Source organism: Ambystoma mexicanum, chromosome 4p, assembly GCF_040938575.1.
Source record: "Ambystoma mexicanum isolate Mex_15411 chromosome 4p, UKY_AmexF1_1, whole genome shotgun sequence".
Lineage (NCBI taxonomy): Eukaryota > Metazoa > Chordata > Amphibia > Caudata > Ambystomatidae > Ambystoma > Ambystoma mexicanum.
In genome coordinates this window covers 604,566,408-604,590,987 of record NC_090927.1, presented here as the reverse complement: position 1 = coordinate 604,590,987, position 24,580 = coordinate 604,566,408, and the positions used below count along the sequence as shown (strand labels likewise).

General features: G+C 42.5%; 1 protein-coding gene across 19 annotated transcripts in view; it reads left to right on the top strand.

Moving 5' to 3' along the window:
* DST (dystonin) overlaps nucleotides 1-24,580 on the top strand; it is a 2,190,048-nt gene that overhangs the window by 1,518,891 nt on the left and 646,577 nt on the right. For all 19 annotated transcript variants that reach the window (XM_069606170.1, XM_069606155.1, XM_069606164.1 and 16 more), the window contains 2 exons: nucleotides 12,726-13,010; nucleotides 16,931-17,476. In XM_069606170.1, the coding sequence (XP_069462271.1) occupies nucleotides 12,726-13,010; nucleotides 16,931-17,476 (831 nt within the window). The remainder of the gene's footprint in view (nucleotides 1-12,725; nucleotides 13,011-16,930; nucleotides 17,477-24,580) is intronic.

Below are 24,580 nucleotides of genomic sequence, written 5' to 3'. Positions count from 1 at the left end.
GCAGCATTATTACAGCAGTGGGAGCACCACCTGCACAGAACTGGAACAGTTAATTACCTCTGCTTTGCAAGCTCCTCACAGATAGAACTACTATAACATTGATAGCGACTTGTCCAAATATGTAGCTTACCTGTGCATCTGTAATCACAAAAGCTCCACGTAGTAGGAATTTCTTAGGCCATAATAAGAAGCATTCAACCTTAGAACGGCACATAATTCATGACCAGGTCCAAGCTACTCTACAGCTGGTTCACTTCCTAAAGCATGTTGCAGAATGGGATGTTAGTATTGTGCAGGAGGATAAGTCACTCAATACTCCTTTCCTTATTCCTCTACAAAGGTCTCCACATTTGATCTCTTCTGTAGATAGTTTAATTTTTAAGACGCAATTAAACCTGGCCAATTAAACACTAAAAAAGACATTACTTGAATTATGGATTTAGAGGTTTGATAGTAGAATTGTCTTTTGCTAAATTCCTCATTTCTCGGATCTAGTACTACTTAATGGTATGTCAGTTTTGAGAAAGGAAAGTGCAGAGAGGCAAGTGCTCCATGCTAAACTCTATATCTAACCTTAAGTTCAAATGTTGGCTGGACCGAGGTCATAAATTAACCATTGACTAAGGTAATAATATTCGTATGCTTAGAATTTGGAAGAACCCTACATGAAGCGCTTCATAGGGAAACTTATATACCTCTCTTGATTACCACTACACAGGCATGTGCTGCTGAGTTTCTATTTTTAACCCAAATTAATCCATTTCATTTCTATTTCTTTACTGCTCTTGCACTGACTGGAGAGTCAGGCTTTGAATGTTTTAATTGTAGTGTTGAATATTTGGCAGGGGTTGTGCCCCCTGTGATTAGTGTAATGACAATCAAACACCCTAGAGCAAGGGTCCTGCATTTACTGACTATTTATAGTACCATTTACCACATCGACTGCAAGGTAGGTTGAATGGATGTTTAAATTAGACATTGCTTGCTCATCAGTATCCCCAGCTAAGGTTTTGAGATAAGAGTATTTTACACACAGTTTTTATAATGAATGTAAATGAAATTGTAAGAGTAAAAACTTAAAAATGAATAGAACACAGAAACAAAACAGTTGTTTAGCAAAGATGCCTGGTTTCAAAAAATGCATTAATACATCTGTGGAAAACGTTGTCTGACGCATTAATCTGGTCTAACACACCACATAGATGCATCTTGATGACTAATGCACACAACACTGGAACTCCTAAAATACTTTAGTGCAATGCAAGGATGCATTCACTGAAAAAGCATATTTTATTTGTTACAAGGGATACTTCCCAATTGTAACTGTTTTCCATCTTATTATTGATAGGATCATAAAATGCTAGGTAAATAAATATGCATTCATACTGCTACTCTCCATAAGCAGCTACAAACCCAGCACAGCTAAGAGAACACATGCATGTTTTTAGACCGCTCCAATATGGCCTGCAATTTCGTCCATGCAGATAACAATGAAAAGATGAAAAGATGGGTTCTGGTTTCTGTCTAGTCACCTGTCCTTTGCACTGCCCTCTGCTCTCAACTGGTGTGTAAATGGTAGGCATGCAAATGTAAAAGGTGATTTACAAGATGCGTAAAAAGGCCTTGTACAACACTTATCTGGATGCCTGAATTTTCTAACATAGCTAGATAAAAACAGAGTAACAAAAATTGTGGCGAAGACTCCCAACAAAACGCCTTGTGAAAAGAGCGTATTGCATTGATGTATTAGATTAAATCCCCTTATAAATTACTGGTACCATTTAAAGCCAATTTTTGATAGTGAACTCAAGAGAAACAAGGGGTTCAGAGAAAAATATAAAACCCTTGTAAAAACCTGGTTTCAGTTAGTTTTCAGGACTCAAATGTTTGTAAATGTTTTCTTTATGAGAGACAATGGGACAAAGTTCATAGGTAAGCCTTGGTAATAGGGTAAATTAAGTTAAGTACCATATTTACCCCACTTGTCCTAATCATAAGGAACCCCAGCGGGGGACCACCTTAAAGAGCTTGAGGTTCCAGTTTCGAGACTCAACCAGCAAGGGAAGGATGGATCCAAAACTAGGGTTGAGACCAATGCAAGAGAATGGTAATATGTAGTAGAGGACCTGTAACATCCAACTATTCCTGGACCCAGGGCCCCCCAACAATGATTCCAAGACATAGCAGGACCCCAGCACTTGGGGACAAGTGCTCATGGGGCCAGTCAACTCTTTGTTCCACTGCTGTAGCTTCTGCCTAACTAGTGGAAGTCAGCAAAAAGAAAGCAAAAAAAATTAGAGGACCCTTAAATTGGGCTCAAAGAATCACAAAAATAGAATTTAGCCCTTACAGTGCCTCACATGTTTTTGGACCTTGATGTATATTTACCAAAGTTAAACAAAATGTGAAAAAAAACCTGTAGCCTTCTAGAACAGCTTAGAAGGGACAGCATATATTTATCAGTTGCCAGTGCAAGAACCCTGGAACATGGGTTGGATGTATGTCATTCAGAACTGCTGAATCAGTTATGTCATTCCGAACCTTGTTTCATGTACATTTTAGCATCCCAGAACAAGCAGTAGAGATAACACACAGTCGGGGGTCATGATTTCTCACCAATAACTATTCTGGCTAGGGCTAATGTGAGTTGTAGTCCAGAACATCTGGACAGCCAAAGGTTGCACATCTCTGAAAGTCTGCACTAGTGCTAGAAACTCACTCGGGACCCATTTTGCTGCATGAATAATGTAAAATGGAACAAATGTGTTTTGCCCCAATCCATGTTACACAAAGATGTTTTCAATGCTTTTGCCCAGTTTTTCTGCTAGCATTAAAGAGAACAGATCAAATGGACTCTGCTGCAAAGTTAGCTAGAGCCATACTACACCCCATTTGAACAAAGGCATAAAAACTGAGCATACAAACAGATTTTTCATTTTGTTTTGTTTATGCACTAACTACAAACACATAATATTAGTCCAATGTGAAAGTTAGAGCTGTGAGGATAAATCTTTTTGTCCTGCAGCAATAACAATACACACATCAAACTGCTTCATTTTTGCCTCAGTGAAAAATCTTATTTAACTTTATGTAAGCCAATTTACATAAAACCTTTTACAATCTACGCAAACATTTTTTACGTAGTAGCTTATTTACATCCACATTAGCATGTAAAATTGAAGACAAGTACATTTATATAATGCATACAACGCGTGTAGTGAAATGTCCTAAATTCATATTTCACTTGTAGTAGTTACCACCACTTCACTCGGTAGGCCTTTACATGTATTCAATAGTGAGAAACATGCAAAGGTCAGTGAAATTTGAGTGCCCTACATCAGTCTTGTTCACATTTCGTCTGTGTTCCTCATATTTATGTCCCCCACAAAACAACTCCAAATTTCTCATATCAGAATTACTTCCTTTGAAAACTCAATAAATAAATATATCTCTGCTTAGCCCCTCAATCCTAGCTATAGCTCTATACAGGCTACCATGTATTGTGTCTCTGGGTATTTGGGATCTGGATCCTATGAATTAAAATGGTTCCAGAAGATTTAATTGGAACATCATGCTACTCCTAAGTTCTCGAAGCAGTATAAACCATTGTGGAGGGTCAAAAGATGAACTCTGAGGACATGTTCCAAATGTTTCTATTAAAGAATAAGAATAAGGCCTAACTTTCCCTATTGCTATTGTCACGACCCTCGCCCAAAACCCCCTCTGGCAAACCGATTGGCCAGGTGGAGTCAGGACTCAGGCCTCTAGAGCCTGGCATCCTCTTCAAAAGCCCTCATGGGGCCGGTCCTGGCGCCTATGGCGCCAGGCTCATACGCCATGAAAAACAATGTGTTTGGGAACTACTTTATTGTATTGTCAGCCAACATGGAGGCATCCGCATAGCTTGGTTCCTAGGAACCAAGCTATGCGGTCTAGTGTTTTGGGTGTGGTAGCCTGGGACTACTTTACCTGGACTATTTTGTTGGGGCTTTTTAAACCACACCCGAGCAAGACAACACGCTTCACGTTACTTTGCAGCTTGCAACGTGACGCTCACTGTGTCCAGCTATTCCCTCGAACCTCGGAGAAGCAGAACCTGCAAGGAAACAAAAGGAACATCATTAGCAGCAGCATCTTACCTGCAGTCTTCATCTTTAAACACTCGCAGCTACTGAGAACAGCTTCCTCGAATCTGCATGCCTCCCGGACAGAACGACCTGAAAGAGGAAGATAAAGGCAACATTAAAGAAAGCAGCAGAGACATTTACAAATTACGAACTGCTCAAAAGGCTTACCTGGCTGGGCGCATCTGGCACCACTCCGGACATTCCACTCGCGCTGAAGAACACCGCGACCTACAAGGAAGGAAAACACAGGTTAGCAAAGGCAAGACTTCGCAGCGCTGCGCATAGCGCTTACTTACTGCATCAAAGCGCTCTTAATGCACCATCATTTACCAGAGGGGCTCAACCAAGCCAGTTCGCCGCGCTGAAGCTCGCCTAATTCTACCACAAGGCAGAACCTTCCCCGCAGACCACATCAGGGCAAAGCTGAGAAGTATACCAGCGAGTAACCCGGCTGGGTGGCGTCCCTGTGAATACCAGGTGAGCGTAACAGCTATGCAATGTTCCCTACCTATATATATCGGGCTAGGGTGCTTGTCAGTCATTCGTGAATGTCCAAATTAATAAATCGGCTGTCCAAATCTAATCTAACTGGCCCTACCACTATTCTAAATAAACTAAGATCAAGAGAATGGCTCCCTTCTCCTGAGGATACGTCTTGTCTCAGTCTTTGGATTTCTTGTTTATAGGTTATCTTTAGATAGTCTCTAGATACATGCTGTATCAGTTCAAACAGTTCTTTCATGGGATTGCGTTTCTCTCCTCCTGAAGAATATCTTTCGTTGACTTTTTATAATTTCTTTGATTGTTTTTAGAGGACTCAGAGCAACCTGGAAATGTACACTTTCTTCTGTAGTTATGGCTTTCTAAACAGCCTTCCTCTGACATTCTCTATCTTGTATATTGTTTACTTAAGTGGTCCCTCTGTGGTTCAATTTATAAAACTCTTTCTCTTATGTTGCCTTTGTTCTGTGTTGAAGGTTTGAGTACTTTCCCCTTTTCCCAGGGCAGTGATATTCAAGGTTGCTTTCTCTCCCATTAGGGACTTCATGATTCACTTTCTTATATAAAAGCAATTTGAGTTCATCAGTTTTGTATTGAACTTTTTGTTACTTGTACTGGGGCAAGTTTCTTGAACTGTATAATGATTCCCTTTTGGCCTCCCAGTCTTCCCGCTCTCCCCATTATCTTCAGCAACGTTGAGCAACGTTGAGGAACGGCTCCAGGCCTATCTGGGAGCTTCACTCTCTCTTGCTCTTCGTTGCTATCGACTCCCTGTTGCTGGTGTCCTCATCCTGAGATTCTCACTCACTCCCGTGGTGTCCCGGACTTCCTTCTGGTAACCGGCTGGATTGCCGCTTCGTTCTTGGTATGGTATCAGCATTGGTTTATGGGCTCCCTGCCCACAGTGTGTCCTCCTTGGTCACGCTACCAAATTGTTTTGGGCTCCATCCATCTCTGCTTCTTGCATCAGGGATTCACTGGGTCTCTGGCATCTCCCTGTTCAGTTAAGTGCAAGCTTGAATGTCAGGGGCTTTGAGGCATGCTTCTGCTCCCCCTCCTTCAGGTGTTACACATAATGGGGGCCTCCCTTTCCTGCGTCTGTGTTCCTCTCTCTCTCCGTTGTTCTGCTGGTACTCGCTATTCAACATACTGAGACTTGTATTTAAAGGGACACATTCTATTTCTTCTTGATAATGGTATAGCTTGATTTCTTTCTTCACCAAAGTCTTGGGACTTGTAACTCCTTGCTATTTTAGAGAGTCCCATGTGTGCCATTATGTGTAATGGTTACGAGAGTTCCTCACAGGAATGGGAGTTCTTGTTCCACAAGGTGGAGTCTCTCCCGGTGAGTTCCCACTTGCCTCGACCCCTATGTAGGGTTTTGCAGAGAGGGTTCACCTCCCAGACTCACAGGGGAGCACCCCCTTGGAAGAAGCAACGCATTCCCTTGATTCATCACATCATATATAAGGTTGTGGTTTATTACACATAGGGAACATCTTGATATATTTGGTGGATACAAATGTATTTTCCAAGTAAAAACCATTAGCATAACAATCACAGATGAAAACATCCTTTTTAAACTCTTTCAATATTAGGGTAAGTGCTTGCTCTCAGTCTATTTCATTGTGAATAGTCCTACATAATTATACGTTATCTCATATCACAGATGGCCTCAAAAACACACCAGATCTCAACAGTGGTTTAAGCACATTTTATTATATATTTCAAAAGAGCCCAACTATGGTCTCTTTTCTCATCTTGCTCCTCCACTTCCTCTTATTCTTCCTCTTCCTCCTCTTCCTCCTCATTGGCTCTCCTTCCACCCTAGCTCAGATTTCCCAAAATACCAAGGTCGTCACTAGAGAACCCCTACTGTCTAAAATCGGGTTGTCTAGTTGTGAGGACCTAAAGGCAACCGCCTTGTTTTTCTTACTCCCTCTGGGGTCTTCTGGGTGGATCCTGACCTGGATTCCAGAAGAAGAATGATATTAGGGAGTGGTGCCTTTCACCCATCCAGTTGTCACTCGATCCTTGCCTCTCATGCTCATTTACTTCTAGCCCTGATGTTCTTTCCTTCCTTTCTCTACCTTCTACTCTTCTCCCTTCTTTTACTCCCACTGTCCTCTTTCTCACCCTCTCTCTGTCCCGCCAATGTTCTTCCTTCTCACTTCTAATGCTACTCTCCGTCACGCTCTACTGCTCTCCACTCCCCTCTCTACTACTCTCTCCTTCCACCACTCTACTGCACTCTCCTCCCAATACTCTCAATTCCTACTCTACACTCCACCTCTCCTTTTCTCAGTCACCCTGCTTTCATTCACTCATTCACCTTTCTCACTCACTCTCATTTGTTCCCCCTACTCCTACACTTAACCTCACTCACTCTCTTCATTCACCATACACACAGTCTCGCACCCAAGTACCATTTTCTAACACCAAACAATACCTCACCTTGCACACGCTCTCTGTGGTATCTCGGTCTGCCTTTCTCTCCCTTGACCACACCCAAACAACCCACACTCGCCTGGGCTTCATGTCTAATTTTATCCCCCTGCTCTACCTTCAATTGGCTATCAGTGTCAGCTGGTTTCCGGCCCAATCCCTGCCTTGCTCTCCCCTAGAGGCCAGGTTACACCAATGGGAAACAATAAAGCGCTCAACAGGCCCCAACCCTTTTCAAAGTGCTCTGTTGGTGTCCTGCAATGGCAGTACTGAAGGGCAAAGAGGTGGCACAGGCCAGCAAGTGATATGGCAGGAATGGGATCATGAAAAGTGGTTCTGCAATTGCAATCAGCCACATGTTGAGGGTACAGAGGCTGGGGCACTCCCAATTCCTCCCTCACCTTGCCAGTGGGGTATGATTGACTGACTCTGACAGACACCCTGGTAGGCCTCGTGCCCCAGGTTGAGAATGTTGCCCAACCCTCATGATAGTGTCAGGTAGGTTGCTCACCCTGTCACACTTGTTCGAACTTAATCGGCACCTAACACATGGCTGAAGACCGTCCATTTAAATAAAGTTTGTTAGGCACTTGCCCACTGACATTTTTATTTTCAGCCATAGGGGTAACTTCATTATTTTTGCTAATTTAGTCCCAGGTCTGGTTGAATTTATTGCATTTGGGTACCTTTGAGCAATCCTAAAACAGCTTCCTTATCCACCCCATAATCTCTTCAACCACACTACTATAATTCCTTATCTTGTGTCAGTTCATAAAGGACCACGAGGATTACTTTTTGCTTATGAGCAGCAATGAAGGGAATCAGTGGAAATGCTCAATTTCTCTTATCAGACCTGCAATGACAGGTAATATTTTATTTATTTTTTCATATATTATATTCTGGTTATTTGTATTTTCTATTTATTTGTTAACTAGCTTGGGTACCCGGCATTGCCCGTGTCCTGATCAAATGGTGTCTCATGTGCCCTGGAGGATGTTGCTCTTGTTCTTATGTCAGAAAGTCTTGCGTCAGTGTGCTCTATCATCTCATTTGCCCTGGAGAAAGTTGCTCTTGTCCTCTGGTCGGCAAGTCCTGCTGCTGTTTGTTGTGTTTCAGAAGCTCTTGATATTGATTTTCGTTTTGCATCAGATGGAGCTTTTCCAAGTGATGTTAATTTTTTTAGGTGCCATGTTTCACTCACTGATAGGCTTCAGCACATTTGAGAAAATGTCCAAGGAAGATTGAATGATTGTGCTCTCTTCTTGTGAATGAACTTAAGTATACTGTAACCTTGCCATTTCCGATATTTGGAGTGGCATGATACATTTCTGTTTTTAATTTTTCTTTTTTCAATTACCTTTAAAAATGCTTTAATAAACACTTTTGAACTGTATACAGTAGTAATACATTTCAAAGGAATAACCAACACATTGAAAATTTTGCTTCAGACACTTTTCCACATGTTGCCTCCTTCTAGTACCTACTGTAGTGAATCGGGGTGAGCATCAATAAATGAGGGTGTCTACAGAGTGAATTTTTGCATCCAAACATAGACTACTATCTTGCCCCAGACAAATGAGGAATTCATGAAAAATTTGGTATCAGTGGGTTCAACAGCGTGGATTTGTATAGCTGGACAAACATACACACCTACATACATTCAGCTTTATTTATAAAGATTTTATAGCGCCTTCCACCAAGGCGCTGTACAAAGCCAATTTACAGTACAATGAAATGAACAAGTGGAATCAATAAAACAATGTAGTTTACAGCAGGACTTAAAATTCAATTAAGACTTAAGTTAGAAGGTTTTTAGAGCAGTGCAGTGGGTAGAGTAAGAATGAACAGACCGCACAGAGAGATGGAGAGATTCCAGTAATGAGGAGCCAGAAGAGAAAAAGAACGGAAGTGAGAGGAAGCACATGGGGGACGAGGCAGAGTTTAAAGAAAGTGGGTTTGGGAACTAAGAGTACAAGAAGGGACATACAAAGAAAAATGAGAGGCAAGGTAGATAGGAGCAAGTCCGTAAAGAGATCTAAATACTCCACAGAGAAAATTGAATTTAAGTTGAGAGTGAAAGGGTAGCGATCGAAGAGAGGCCAGAGAAGGAGAAATATATATGCAAATTGGTAGGGAATAGAGAAGACGGATAAAGGAAATGAAAATAGATTTTGTTTTGTTTTAGTGCTTTGTGGCACTAAAGGTAAGAAGAGGGCTAACTTTCCAGGTGGTTAAAAAGATGAAAGCGACAAGAATGAGATGTGATCGAAAAATGATGAGCAAAGCAAAGGTTAGTATCAAGATGAAGACCAAGTATGCGGGCATCCGAGAAAATGAGAGATGAGAAGGAGAAAAGAGGTCAAAAGGAGGGGAGACAGGAGGAAGGATGGTATTAGCGGGAAAAAAGAGGACTTCAGTCTTGGATGGATTAAGAACAAGAAAATGGTCCAACATCCAAGTTTTGATCGCGGAAAGACAGGCAGAGAGGTTCAAGTGTATATCAGGTTCAAGTTTACATCAGGCGTCAAGGAGGAAAAGGAAAGGAATAGTTGGCTGTCATTGGCATAAAATTGATGAAACAACTGGAAAGAAGAGATAATCTTGCCTAAAGTAGAAGTATACAGAGAGAAAATAAATGGGCCAAGAACAGACCCTTGTGGAACACGATGCAGATGAGGGAGGGGATCAGAATTAACACCAGCCCAGGATACTGAGTAGGTGCAATTATTGAGATAGGATTGGAACCATGTGATTACAGAACCAGAAAATCTGAAAAGAAGAGAGGGAGAGGAGTAGTGTATGATCCACTGTATCAAAAGCAGTGGATAAGTCCAAGAGTATAAGAATAGAAGAGTGTTTAGCATAACGGGCAGAAAGGAGAGAGTCACAGACAGATGAAAGAGCAGTTTCTGCAGAATAAAGAGGTCAAAAAACCAGAATGTAACATGGTAAAACAGAATTAAGAGTAAAAAAGGAAGAAAACTGGGAGTAAACTAGATGTTCCAGTAATTTAGAAAGATAAGAAAGAAGAGAAATAGGACGGAAATTAGAAGGAATGGTAGGAACCAAGGAAGGTTTTTTCAAAACAGGAAGAAGAATAGCATGTTTGACTAAAAGACAGAAAATAGAAGTAGTAAGAGATATTAAGAAGACTAGTAATGTAAGAATTAAGAGAAGGATAGATTTTAGAAATAAGAGCAGATGAAACAGGATCTTTATGAGAAGCAGTAGGATGTGCCAGAGAGATGAGTTAAGAAGTGTCAGGGTTAGAAATCAGCGAGAAAGAAGAAAGAACTGCAGAGGCAGGGTAAGGAGACACAGAACCGGGGAAACCAGGGAAATGGCAGAATTCACTTTAGAAGTGAAGACATTGCGATTGCTTTTCCTTAAAATGTAAATATTCCGATGTAAAGATTCCAATCGTAGTCATTTTAATATGCTTCATAGTAAAGCTCATTACGTTACTTTCTGTGGTGTTAACTTCTAGTAAATGTATTTGTGAATTATCGGGAATAGTGTCAAGTGGTCTTTGGAGGCCTATGGGAGCTATGCCCACAAAATTGGAGTGCGCAGACACTTGCTGTTCAGGCTCCAACCCATTCTAGTGATCTTAGAGAAAGTTTCCGCCCTATCTAACTGTACTCAAGCAACGGTATCTGTGTGTAACAGAATAAATCATTTCAATCCATCGATACCCCAGTGTCTGGTGTCCACCATAGCTTATTCCTGACTGCATAGCCAAGCGTGGACATGTATGTAAGGAAAGCCATGTGCACAGGTGAACTATCTGACACTAAAGCTTGATATCCTAATATGTTTAGTACTAATACATTTATTTAGGGTAGCACCCACTGTCTTATCTCTTGCAACAAAACAGAAGAACATAGGTAGTATCAAACAGTGATATTGGGCAATAATTGTAGGGTTCTTCCCTATTGTATTTTTTTTTATAGATGGGGCCAATTGGTAGTTGGTCCAAGAGGTTGGAAGAGCAGAGGTCTGACTAATATTTCTATAGAAATGATTTAATAAAAACATAAATATTTCTGGCAGTGTTTTTACAACAATATTTGCCATACCATCAGGTCCAGGGGCTTGCAAGTATTTAATGCAATTATTTTTAGAAATGTCCATCTCAGAAAATAAGCCAGACCAGTGGAGCAATATCATATGATTATACAGTATGATATGATATCTTATTTATAACGCGCTTAATAACCAGAGATTTCTAAGCGCGGACCCGGGGATCGAACCGGAGTTGCTCCGCGTCATCTTGCTTCCAAAGCGAGCATGTTGCCGCTGAGCTATCCTCCCGAGACAAAGTATCTGGATTCAAGAGATGGGGAATACAGTCAACTAATATGTGATGTCCAAGAGTGTTCTCCTCTGATTGAAAAGTGTGTTTATTAATGAGATGACACAACCTTCTTGTTTCTGATTGACCTAATATACCTACTATCACTTGCATTGGGTCCTATTGCCTAGTCATTTATAATGCTTTTAGCAATTTCTATGCTGTTCTATGCTGTTGCTTTATAATTATGTTGGATCCTTAAGAGGATATTAATATCCTCATCCCCAAGATGCTTTACCTTATTACCTTCTTTTCAAATTACAACTAAAGGTGATAAGACAAAATCAATGATTGCTGGCCACTTTACCCATCCATGTCTGAGGACACTCTTGGTTTCCGTAACTTCCCTTATCTTTGTGTAATATGTATTGGGGCAAAACTTGTTTACACCATTCTGTATTACACAAGGAGCAAAACGGGTGCTAAGTGCATTTCTCCACTTTTTTTTATCACCAAGGCAAACCTTAGGTTATTTGGCTCCTGATATACTAAATGTCTGTGAATTCACAAAAGCTGATTGCGACTATGTTAACATTCACGGTGTGCAAATATTGCATACATAAGAATCCACAAAGTGTGTATTGTAAAGTAGAAAAGGGAAGGAACGGCATTGCACATTTAAGGAATCTTAAACATTGAATCACAAAACATGGCAACTCCAAAAACATCTAGGACACGCCGCATTTTTTTGTGGTCTCAAACACCCTCTGCGGATTCTCACCAAATAGTTTGTATCACCTCCTTTGTAAGTATATTGTACTTTTATTGTTATCCTATTTCTTCTACTGCTTGTGTGGCTTCTTCAGCTAAACCTCCCCTCCTGGGCCATGTGTCTGAGAGACAGCATAACTCTTTCCACGGCACATCATTGTTATTTGACTGCCTGAAAGGGTAAATAAGTCACCCAATAAAGATAATAGCCAATTTGCTATTTAGGCAGATTTTTGCAAATTGTCAATAGAGATTCATCAAGTTTACAATTTGATGCTTACCATATTGCAAAACCTTAATGCTCTGTTTTTGTATATGACACTTGTATAATCATTATTTGCAAGTTGCAAAGAATCTCAAACTTTGCACTGCACTGAAAAATGGCTTGTTTATACATCTGTCCAGCCATGTATGAAGACTTTCTAGAAAGCCTGAGATAGACATGGCAGAGAAACAAAGCAGAGACATTGAATTTGGCACAAGCTGGGAGATTAGGAAGGTACACAATTAGACTTAATGTTCCTGGTCATGTTTATAATATGGTAACCTGTACTTTCTTTGTTTCTCTGTAAACCATTGCTACATAGGTTGCAGCAGTTGAACAGTTGGAAGAGAGCACCCATAAAATAGAAAGTCTTTTGGACTGGTTGTCAAATGTGGACGAGAACACGGAGAATGGACAGAAGAAAAGGAAGAAGAAAATGGAGCAGAATGGAACACATAAAGGAGAGGATGAGGTTAATTCCATTTCTGAGGGAATGGAGGAAGTAAATGGGAATGTGATCCACTCTCTGCAGACAGCAGACACCAGCGTGGAGGGTCACCCACATTCCAAAGTAAAAGATCTCCAGCAACAATACCAAAATATTAAGGTAAGCACAAACTATAATGAATTCCACAATACACTGTGTAAATGGGAGTGGTAGGCGTGGGGATTGGAGTTAATCACAAGCAGTAATCATGCTACTAGCATGGATCGCCAGTGGCTATAATGAGATAACTTTATAATGTTCTCTTCCAATAAGTACCACATCAGCTGTTTGTGGTGGAACATGGTCGTACTAGTAGATCAAACCTGTGTTATCATGTCCTGTAATGATAAAGCTGTGATCTGTTGTGATCCTTAGGTAGAATGATCTGATTATATGGGCATGGGCTATGACCTCGCTCCCTGGCTGGTTTTTCTATGGGAGCATTAGTAATGGTGCACACCTGTTGATATGCGGTGTGTAAACAGCATGACCCCCCTCCCCACCATCCAATGCCTCAGTACATGGCTCCTTGAACACAGCATTTCCTCTTCATGCCAACTCTTTCCCAATGTGTTGTTCCTTAAGAGTTGGGTGTGTGCCTGCATTGTGGCAGCTAACCCTTTAAACTGATTGTGTATAAACATGTAGAGCTGCCATCTAGAGGCCATTTGAGCCAAGTCACACATTCCACCATGCCACCTAGTAGCCATTGCTGGAACATCACCTGCCGTTCTGAGCCACAACAGTAAGGCACTGTGGGTATACAAATTAGCTCAAATGCAAAACTTTTTCTCCAGGAAATTGTCTTTGTCTAAGATGGCAGTGCTGTTCTATACATAGCTTAATCAACCAAAGACAGCCATTTGCAAGGACAACTACATACCTTTTCACAACACCAAGAAGGTTATGGTAGGTTGTTGTCCTGGCAGCCTTGCCAATGTCTGTCTTGGGACTTTTGCCGGTTAACTGTGCATTCCGTGACGGCTCTGCCTACCATGGCCGCTGCACCCGGCAGGGTCAGACCTGTCGGGCGCAGCTGCCACGGCAGGCGGACTCATAGTGTAGGGGTCCGTAACCAAGGGTGGCGGTGAGCTTTCCGGCACCTTTGTTTCCTGACCGTCACACTAGTAATGAGGCCACATGTGATCAGAACAGCCATTTTAGGTCTACCTTGTATTTACCCTGTACCAAGTCCTAAAATACAAATTAATGTAAAGCAGAACTAAATAAAAGCATTGGCAACCCAATGGCCTCCGAAAATGAAGGTGGGCTACCATTGTAGTAAAATGTCTTGCATCCCTGGTGAAGCAAAAACTAAATGACAGCTGCCCCCCAACCTACTCCCTAAAACCAATGTAGGATGTTTCACATCATAGTCCACAGGGATCTGTACTCAGGTGGCCAGGGAAAGGCCATCACTTTTGGATCCCGACCCTGGGGGTGGACAAGCAAGGGAAGATGACCTGGGTAAGGGGTCCTCAGGAGTGGAGGTGAAGCACCTGATGGTGAGACAAGGTATCCCCCTTTTTCCCTAACCCATCTAACCCCTAACCTTGCTTATAATTTGGGAAAATACAACTCCCACAATTCCTCCCCACGTCACATTGACTGAACTACTGAGCCGAAGAAGATGAGGAATGAGGCCAGGAGGATTACCTCTACTGACTTGCAATGTCTCTGTCCCTCTAATGAGGTCAGGCAGAGTCAGGCACAAAATCCAAATCACATATACCGTGCCACTTGTTAACAATCCCTGTCAAGTTAAAAGGTGGCACGCACTGGCACACTCTGAGTGAGGCTGAGTACGAGAAGGAACATCTCTTTGGGGCCTGATGCGAATTAGGCTATGGAACTTAGAAGGCCAAGGGGCTGATCGGAATGCTGCGGAGAACGAGATAAAGCCCGGCGAGAAATACATCCTTTCTAGAAGCCATAAGCGTTCCATGACCGAAAACGAATAAGCGGAAAACGAAAACCTTCAAAGTGCTTCCAGGTGGACCGCTACCCTTCCGGGTGAACGACGGAGTTGGGGAGGAGCACAGGAGGCGTTGGTAACGGCCTTAACTGCTAGGCGAACAGAATTGAAGACAGAAGCCTAATTGACACAACCAGTGAGTTATCGAGAGCAACAAAAGCCTAGATTGTGTTAAAAGCAAAAGAAAGCATGTAGCAAGAGTTCAAGGGTGCACGTGTGCCGTATTGAATGGAACAATGAATGAATGATGAGAAAAGTATACAAACAGAGTGGTCCCGCAAAGCGGAATCGCACAATCGAAAGTCTCTGTGAAATGTTCTGAGTTATGGAAAGCAGGAAACAAAGTAACCACAATCCCGAGCGAAAGTTGATTGAGAGAAAAGCAATCTGTTGAACTTTGAAAACCGCCAAGAGGGCACAAGTAAAGAAGATATGAACTTTGAAAGATGCCAAGAGGGCAAAAGTAAAACTACAAGTATCAAGAAGTATTGGTATTGCATGCAAACCTTGAAAGATACCTAGCAGGCAAGAGTAGAGACTAAAGTACCAAGAAGCATTGGTGTTGCATATGAACTATGAAAAGGTGCCAAAAGGGCAAAAGTGAAACTACAAGTACCAAGGAGCATTGGCGTTGTGAAATTTGTTAATTGTCAAATTGCCTAAAAGGAAGTCAAAGTGGTCATGCAGAGGGCTGCGTAAAATCCTTGCATTTTCGAAAGTCTTCAACGGTAAAAGGTGTCATGGACAGAACATGAGGAAGGGGACCCCCACCAAGCGAAAATACAGGCTCGAGCCTGGCAGAGGGAAGCCTGTGTTGAATTCTGATGAGGTGAAAAGTTGAATGTGGAAAAGAGAGACAGACTCGAGCCCGGCAGAGGGAAGCCTGTGTTGAATTCTGATGAGGTGAAAAGTTGAATGTGGAAAAGAGAGACAGACTCGAGCCCGGCAGAGGGAAGCCTGTGTTGAATTGTGGCAAAGTGAAAGCCAGGACCAAAACTGTGTATCTGTGGCAATGCGGATGATGCCTAAAGAATTGATTGGACTGTCAAAAGCTTGAAGCCCAAGCCTGAACTGTTGAATTGTACCAGCAAGCCAGCGTGTGCAAGACTGATACAACTGTGCCATCCACCTATCCCTTTTAAGGAACTCTTGTGACCCCTTGCTTCTGAACGTGGGGAAGGGAGTTCACTATTTTCCTTTTGTATTCCCTTTTGACATTTGGCATTAGAGAAGGAGGGCAAGGTTAATTTTTTTTTTTTTAGTATAGGCCTTTTTATTTTGACCAGACTGACTTGGACTTGTTTGTTGTTTCTTTAATGTTCGCGACTGCTCCCATTTTAGAGTTAGGGCCAGTTAGGAATTCCACCACCCCAGTAAACTATAAAATAAAGGTTTTTAAAACTTACCTCTATTGTGTCTGTGTCTACTGTTGATACCATGCCTTCCTTAAAGGTGGTAAAATCAAACTAGGGCAAAAATGGGGTGCAGGTTCTTGACAGGTGCCCCTGGGTGTGGGAGCCTTATCGACGACCCTGGACCATATACCTTAAGTGATGGGAAAAGGATTGTAATGGCAGAGGGACACCACTTGAAGCGTCTCTGGCCACTGAAAAAGGTCTGAGTTCCAAAAAAGAAAGAGGGGAAAAACCAGAAGGTTGAGTGGCCGTAGACAGTGGCCTATGAATTCCCCAAAATAGGAATGCTGCCTTAGCAGCCAGTCATACACCTATCTTTGGAAAGTAGTTGAAGGTTGTACATGGAAAAGGAAACACACAAGGGGAATATTTCATGTGAACTCATAGGGCTAAGGGGTACAATTATGAGATTTCTTACATATGTAAAGTTGGTGGGAGGCTGGCAGGGTGGTGTATACAGTTTGTTTGGATATGTGGGTTCACAGTTGCTTTAAAGAAGGCATTTCTTAATTCCGAGTTGCTTCCTGAGTTAGTGGTGTGTTGTAGCAAGCCTTCAATATGGGAACCTGCTATGATTAAATATGTAATAACATTATCTTTCTGAGTGTTGTGTAGAACACCCATAACCTTGTCCTGCAATGTATCCATAGGCTCAGCACGAGAAGCTTGTGTCTCAACACCAAGATGTCATCATAGCCACCCAGTCTGCCCAGGCATTATTGGAGAAGCAGGGGTGCTATCTGTCCCCTGAAGACAAAGAGAAGCTGCAGAGGAACATGAGCGCCTTGAAGGCCCAGTATGAGACAAGCCTAGCTGAGTCTGACCGCAAAATGAAACTAATCCAGTCTGTGCAGGAGGAGCTAGAGAAGTTTACAACCGATTACAAAGAATTTGAAAGTTGGCTAAAGCAGTCCAAGGAAGAGATGGAGAACTTGGAGGTTGCTGCCACAGATTTCAGTGGTGTCGGGACCAAACTACAAAGGCAGAAAAGCTTTTCAGAAGATGTTATTTCTCATAAAGGAGATTTAAGGTACATTACAATCTCTGGGCAGAGAGTGATAGATACTGCAAAGTCCTTCTGCAAGGGAGATGGTGTCGAGAGCAATCAAGAAGATGTTGATACTTCTGCAACCTGCACGATGGTACAGAGTAAACTGGACACGGCTGCAGATCACTTCAAGTCTCTGTACTCAAAGGTAAATGTTTCTCTAATTTATAGTGAACACTAAATGGGCTGATTACATTCCCATTGATGATATTACACATTCCTTTTATTCTATTTTGTTGTATTGCTATTTTGTTTAATGCTACTTCAGTATAAATCTGATAGATCAATGGATTTCTGCAAAAAAATTTAAGGCTTAAATATTATTTCTGTGGATCTCACAAGGAGATTGATTAATATGGCCATGATCACATGGTGAGTCAAAACACTGGCTGGGAGTTTGGATTTACTAGGACACTTACTCAGTTTATTTGTTAATTTATGTATTGGATATTTGTAAGGCGCCTATACAACACATGGTGTTTGAGGGGAGCAAGGGAGAAAGATAACAATACTGGTCCTACTAGGCCTTGTGAGATTCAGATTGTGCAAGTGCAGTAACAAGAAGTGTGAGGTGGATGGGTGTGGAGGAAGTCCACATGCTAAGGGCGAGGATCGGGGTAGACTAGGCGGGGTGCTGGTACCCTGTAGAACTCAGAGGGAACCAGGCAGCTAGTCACTGAGGCAGAGGGGGGTGTTAGCAGGGGAGAGGGAAGGAAGAAGAGAAAAACAGGGTCTTGAGGAGCTTCCGGAACTTAAGGAGATCCTGTTCGAGCCTGAGAGGGGCCAGGGAGACCATTCCAGAGGGAGGCTCCTGCAGAGGAGAGATCTCCCCCCCCACTATATGCTTAGCGAAGCATCTGATCCAGGGACGTCATTTAGGGGTCGCCATGGCGACCCATGAGGTCTCCCTTGCTACACCCATGGTCCCCCTGGCTACCCCTAAAAAAATGTTTTTTTAAAAAGTGTCATTTATTATTTATTGTTTTGTAAATTGTTTTGATGCAAGCTCCTGGGCTGTGGCCAGCGCCATGTGGCTCTTTGCTTCTGGACTGGCTGGCTTTCTTGTTCAGGCCTCTTAAAAAATAAAAAAAAGAACAGGGGTTCCACAAGTCTAACACTTTCAGCAGTGACCCTAAATAAGAAAGAATAGGAATACCAAATAAGGTGTCTTTCTGGAATTCTATGCAATAATTACCAGACTTATTAAAGGTTTATTTTAGACACACTTCAGGGGGTGAGTCACTGATTTAGTCTGTTCTTAAACACCTCCACTCAGCCTTTCATCCTTCTGAGGTCGATAAATGAGTACCAACACAGGTTGGGTGATATTGTATGTATATTTTTGCACATAAAGCGCTTAAGCGTAAGTGCTATATAATAACACATCATTATCATTTGGCCTTGGAAGTCTGCTTGCATTCACAGTAATTTGGTAATATGAGCCTATACACACTGATCTTAATGATACATATGGCGATCCATTCTTGTATGAAATATCTCACATTATAGTGATATTGTAACCATATTTTTCATAGTGTTTGTCGGAACAGTGCTATGTGATGCGACTTCCTGTTTTGTCACGGGGTGAAATGTCGTGTTCCATTGCTTCCCGCGATATCACTTTGGGGTGGGGTCAAATGACATCACTTCCTGAGATGTCATCAGAGGTCAAGGGTCACGTGATGTCACTTCCGCTACCCCTGGCATTTTGGTGAAATGAAGTCCCTGGTCTGCAGGGAGTTGGAGCTAGAACACGAAGGTCTCTAGCAGGGACTTATTTAGGGAGAGAGAGTTGGATGTAGCGGGGTACCAGGCCCCAGACAGCCTTGTGGATGATTCAGAGGGTCTTGAAATTGATCCTAGCAGCAACCAGGAGACAGTGGGGAGATTTTAAGGCTGGAGAGATGAGGTCCCTGGGCTTGAGGCCAAGGATAAATCTTGCAGTCCTGTTATGGATTATTTGAAAGGGTCGAAGGGAGGATGAAGGAAGATTGAGGAAGAGGCTGTTGCAGTAGTCCAGCTGAGAGAGGAGACATTGAGTTTCTAGAGGATGTTGAGGAAAGGGAGAATGCCTCTGAGGAGGTGCAGCTGATAGTGGGCATCCTTGGCAAGGTCTGCAATGTGAGGAGAGAGGGAGAGAGAGGAGTCAAAGGTGACACCCAGGGTTTTTGGCTCACATGAAGGTGGGGTGGGGGTGGGCCCAAAGAGGGTGGCCAGAGACCCTAAGTTGTCATAAGGCAGGCTTAAATACTATTTTCAGGGATCTCACAATATGCTCACAATCGCATGGTGAGTCAAAACACTGGCTGGGAATTTTGATTCACTGGGAAACCTATCCAGTTGCCAAAAGAAAGGTTTAAATACGATTTCTGTGGATCTCGCAAGGAGATTGATTAATATTCCCACGATTATACAGCGAGTTAAAACACTGGCTGAGAGTTTTGAGTTACTGGGACACCTACTCTACTGAGTTGCAATTAGACATAGTTTGCACTCACAGACAATTTTATAGCAAATATGCCCTTGTTAAAAGCTCCACAGTTTGTATCTGTGTGTCTTATAAAATATATGTGTGTTTCTTGTGGAAATTCCTGAATGTCCGATAGTTTTTCCGCAATGGAAAAGTTATTAATATAATGACCTGAAATATCAGCAAAAGGCTCTTTTAAATAGTTATGTGGATCACTGCCACCTTGTAGTACATACTGTTGGTCCACTGTGTCCTACTGTGCACTTGTTAGGGACTCTGCAAAGGGTGCCAAGGTCAGTACAAATGGAGTTTAGTGGATTCCTTTTGATGAGCGCATATGTGCTAATCTGGCTGGGAAAGAATGCTTAAACCCTACACTAGAAAACCAAGCAATCTTTCATTTTCTTAATATTTTTTTTAAAAAAATTCTACTGTACACGTTCCCTTTCCATGCCCACCCCATATCCCACACCTTCTTTCTTTGACAGGCTCCTAGAAGTCCAACGCATAACATAGAAACATATTTCTCTACTTACAAAGTTCAATGAGTGATAGACGTTGCATATGATTTTTTTAGATGACCAAGAGATATTTATGCACTTACAAATTAGAACTTGAAAACATGAACAGGAGTAATTCTGCACCTCATGGTACCTAGAGTACATCACATCTTCTGGTTGTGTAAAAGACATGTTATTTAATTTCAAGGGAGCCACAACAGGGAGGCCCCAGTAGCTTAAGTTGGAGTGTCCTTGTTCTCCTGCAAAACCAAGGCATAAATCCTCAAGACCATGAGGGATTAGCTCTCATATAGGATCAGTGGAGACTGAATTGAACGCTTACTGTGAGACAGGAAGTAGTTGGCCTTGTATTGCCATAGAGATTATAGTAAAAATAGAAATAGTGGGATTTCCATGTTAGCCCTACAAATATGCATTTTTTTTTAAAAAGAAAGAAAAAATGCAACATGCTAATTGTGCAGTGATAATACCTTTGTTAGACTAGCCAGGGTTTATGGTTAATGCCCACCATCACCACGAAGTACCCACATCTGTTAGAGAGTGGCTGCATCCATGCTCGATATTTCCTTAAATCGCAGTTTAGTCACTATTATTCCTATCCTCTTCGATATACAAAGAGTTTGTCTGTTTCTTTAACCTGTGTTGTCCAGCTGCGTGTTCCTATTTATTTTCCAGCACTGACAGAGGGACTTGCTTGAAGCACAGACCAGGCGTTGAGCCACACCGGTAGAGTGGGGCACACTGGGGAAAGGGCTGTGGGAGGCTGGGCACCATCAGGGAAAGATGGTGCTCACTGGGTGTATATAGTATCATCGCTGGTCTGTAAACTCAATCCAGGGGGGTCTTACACACCACGTAATTGTTTGATGGTTAATCTGTGAGTGTGTGAGTTTGTGTGTCCATGTTCCCATGGATTTAGGGTTTCCTGTTGGTTTCCCTTACAATCCATGTGGAAGCACAGTATATATATATATATATATATATATATATATATATATATATATATATATATATATATATATATATTGAACATCAACCAGCTTAGGGTTTCAGGTGATCTACCTTGTGGAGACCTTGACACCTAGCCCCTGATCATTACAGACTCAATGTCACGCTCGGTTCCTAATACAATCTGGGGCAACGAAAAGGCGCCACAGACAACACAAGGCCATGACCTCTTTCTTCCATGAATCCCTAGAAACCCTCTGGAGATCTCAGCCTAAAATATATAGCTTTATCCTGCACTCTGCACCCACCCAGCACGCACAAAGCTGAGCAAAGTATGGTGAGTGCTTAAAGAAAATACTGGCAGCATGGGTCTGCGGGAATAAACTGCAGCAGCCCTCCTGTGTGCAGAGGTGTAGCATTCCCACTTTTTCTGTCATTACAGCTCACCTGCTCAGTACAAAGGGCTTCGCTTTCTGACTGACTTAGTGAGAAAGAATACTGAACAGAAAGGAGAAAAGTGCTGCACACTTATGGTAGGGGAGCAGAGATATTGCAGACATTGAAACTGGTGGTAGCTGTCAGATGGTTGTCAAATTGACATTGTCTGCATGGTAGTAGTGAAAGCAAGAAGCTCATGTTTTTTCATTCCCTTCTCTCTTTTCTTGTGCGTTGTGCCCCATGTTTATTTATTTTTGTCTCTTTTGCACTCCCATGCTGCACCTCCATTCTTTACTGCGGGCGGTGCGACGGATTCCGCTGACTGGCTCTTGAGTTAGTGTGGGGAGGCCATGGGGACCAGCACCACTGCCAGCTATGCTTTATTATGCCGTAGGGTGGTGTGACGAGGATTCCCTAGCCCACACCACCAGGCCACAGTCATTTAGCAGTGGCTTATCTCATTTCTCCACAAGGTGCTTCTAGGCGGACCCCCCAACCATAACTAGGCTCACTAATCCACCTGCCATCCTCTGGCCACAGTGCCCTCTGATTATACCCCCTAAAGTTGTGGCAGCACCCCTACCTCACATGAAACATGAAGGCAGGCAATTGCACATCCCAGAGGGTGTATTATCAGGGCCACCAAAAGAAAAGGATTTCATGTTTTCACACAAAATACTGTCACAAGAATTCTGGAATCAGGGAACACATGGTGTGCATTAGTCAGTATGCTTTCCGCAAATGCTACAGCATAGGCAGGTGCTTCTATGCATAGAGCCAAACTGTGGAACTCTAAAAAATAAGTCCCACACATGATATACAATGAATGCGGATCCAAGATGGTGTACAGCCTTAATCATGGCGTAGTCCATGTTTCTGCAGATGTAGGGAGGAGAAATTTGGAGCGGTGTAGAGCACATACACCAAAGCAATCAAACCAATTGCATTTACAGTACATGTATGGCCTACACCTGAATGCAGTTATACACTGGTAGTCCCTGGAGACGTTACCCAGTCCTTATATAACTTAGAAGCTGTGAAAGAGGGATTTGCGTGATTTGGGAAGGAGACGGAACACTGGAGAGTGTTGCTGGTGGACAAAGAATGAGGAGGAGGTGGGACAGGAATGTGGAGGCTGGAGAGACATGGCGGGACAGAAGAAGCGAAATGGAGAACAAGGTGGTTAAGGGTAAATAGCAGAAGGATGGAGGTGGCAGGAGGAAGAGTTAAGGGATACGAGGAGAAATATATTGGACAGGTGAAAAGAAGAGATAAGGGAACGTAGAAGGGGGAGTATACTGGAGAGTTGGCCAGTGAAAATGTCAGGGGGAAAGAAAGAAACCGCTTAAGAGGGTGTTAGCAAAGACTTTAGGAGGGAGAAGGTGGAGAACATCCAGGAGCAAGGTACCCAGGAGGGAGTTGAAAACAAAACTGGTAGAGAAGAGGGGAAGGAGGAAGAAAGTAGAGAAAAAAAGGAGATGTTTAGAGAAAGGGAGCAGGCATGTTGCAAGCATTAAAGGGTAAAGTCAAAGAAGGGAGTTGGTACGATCATGTGCCCTTGAGGAGGCACAGAAAGACAGGTGAGAAGGGGGCACTGGGGAATGTAGCCACAAATCCAAGACAGAAAAAAGAAGAAGGCCAACCAAGCATCAGAAAGGTTAATCTTGTGATCTTACTGGTGAACATTTTTGGGTCCTTGTGCTATACCACCCATTCAGTTGGCCAACTGGGCGCAGCATTGCAGAAACCAGCCAAAGATTCTGCTATTATCCCGGCCTTGTGTGTGACACAAGTATGGACCTGAAATGCACACCTTGGGTTTCCTTCGAGTTGAGGATGAGAACCAGAGGACGTAAGTCTAGTGAAAGAAGGGCCAATATAGAAGTGTGTCAGACTCACGCAGTCCGTCACACCTTGTGAATTGAGGTACAAAAATCGGATTACGGTGCAAAAGGGGGATGCTGAGGTAGCATCGCTAGACTCTTGGTAACAACCACAGAGGAAGAAAATTGACTTGGGTGTTTGCATAGGGGTATTGTTGGTAAAAGGGTTAAGTTTGGGATTTTGGAAGCAAGATTTTGCAAGACATTTTGAGTTAAAATAATTTTCAGATGACAGACTTACACTTTTAGTATAAGCTTTTGTTTTAGCCGTAGTAAGATTTTGTGGTGCAACATAAAGCTTTACTTCCTACTTCTGTGTTTCTTTCAATGTCTAATCCTAATGTTTCTCCTTCTGATATTATCCAAAACATTTTCTACTTGATATATGCATTTATTCCTTCTCGCATGTGTCTGCTGCTAAATCAAATCTTGTTTCTCTTCTGGTGTGTTTACTGATTCCTTCAAGTATGCCTCTGTCCTCCCTGTTCTCAAATCATGCACAGTGAACCATCCTGGCCATGCTAACATGGGCCCAATAGCACTTCCTGCTTTTTCAAGTAAAACTCCTGCATGTCTTCTTCTTTGCCATGTGACTTCTTACCTGGAGCACCACCCTCTCTCCTGTCCCCTATCAAGTTGGGTTTCCATCTTGGACAATCCACTGGTCGAGTGCTTCTCGTGTGTAATGCTCTTATAATACATGGCAGCCTGCAATCTTCATATGAAAGCTTGGAAATAATGTTGTTATTAGAACTGACCTGTAATAAGAAAAGTACATTCACTCCTACTCTGGATCAGTTATTATGCTTCAGTTGGGAAATCACAAAACCTGTACAGAGCAACATTCTAGTTGTCACTGCAGCACTTAATTAATGCTGTGACAAGCTTTTCAAATCCATTGCTTGTAAATTAATTTCTGGTACATTTAGTGTGACTATCCTTCCGATGGCGTCACTTCTCCCGTAGGGAGATGCCCTCGCCAATAAGCTAGG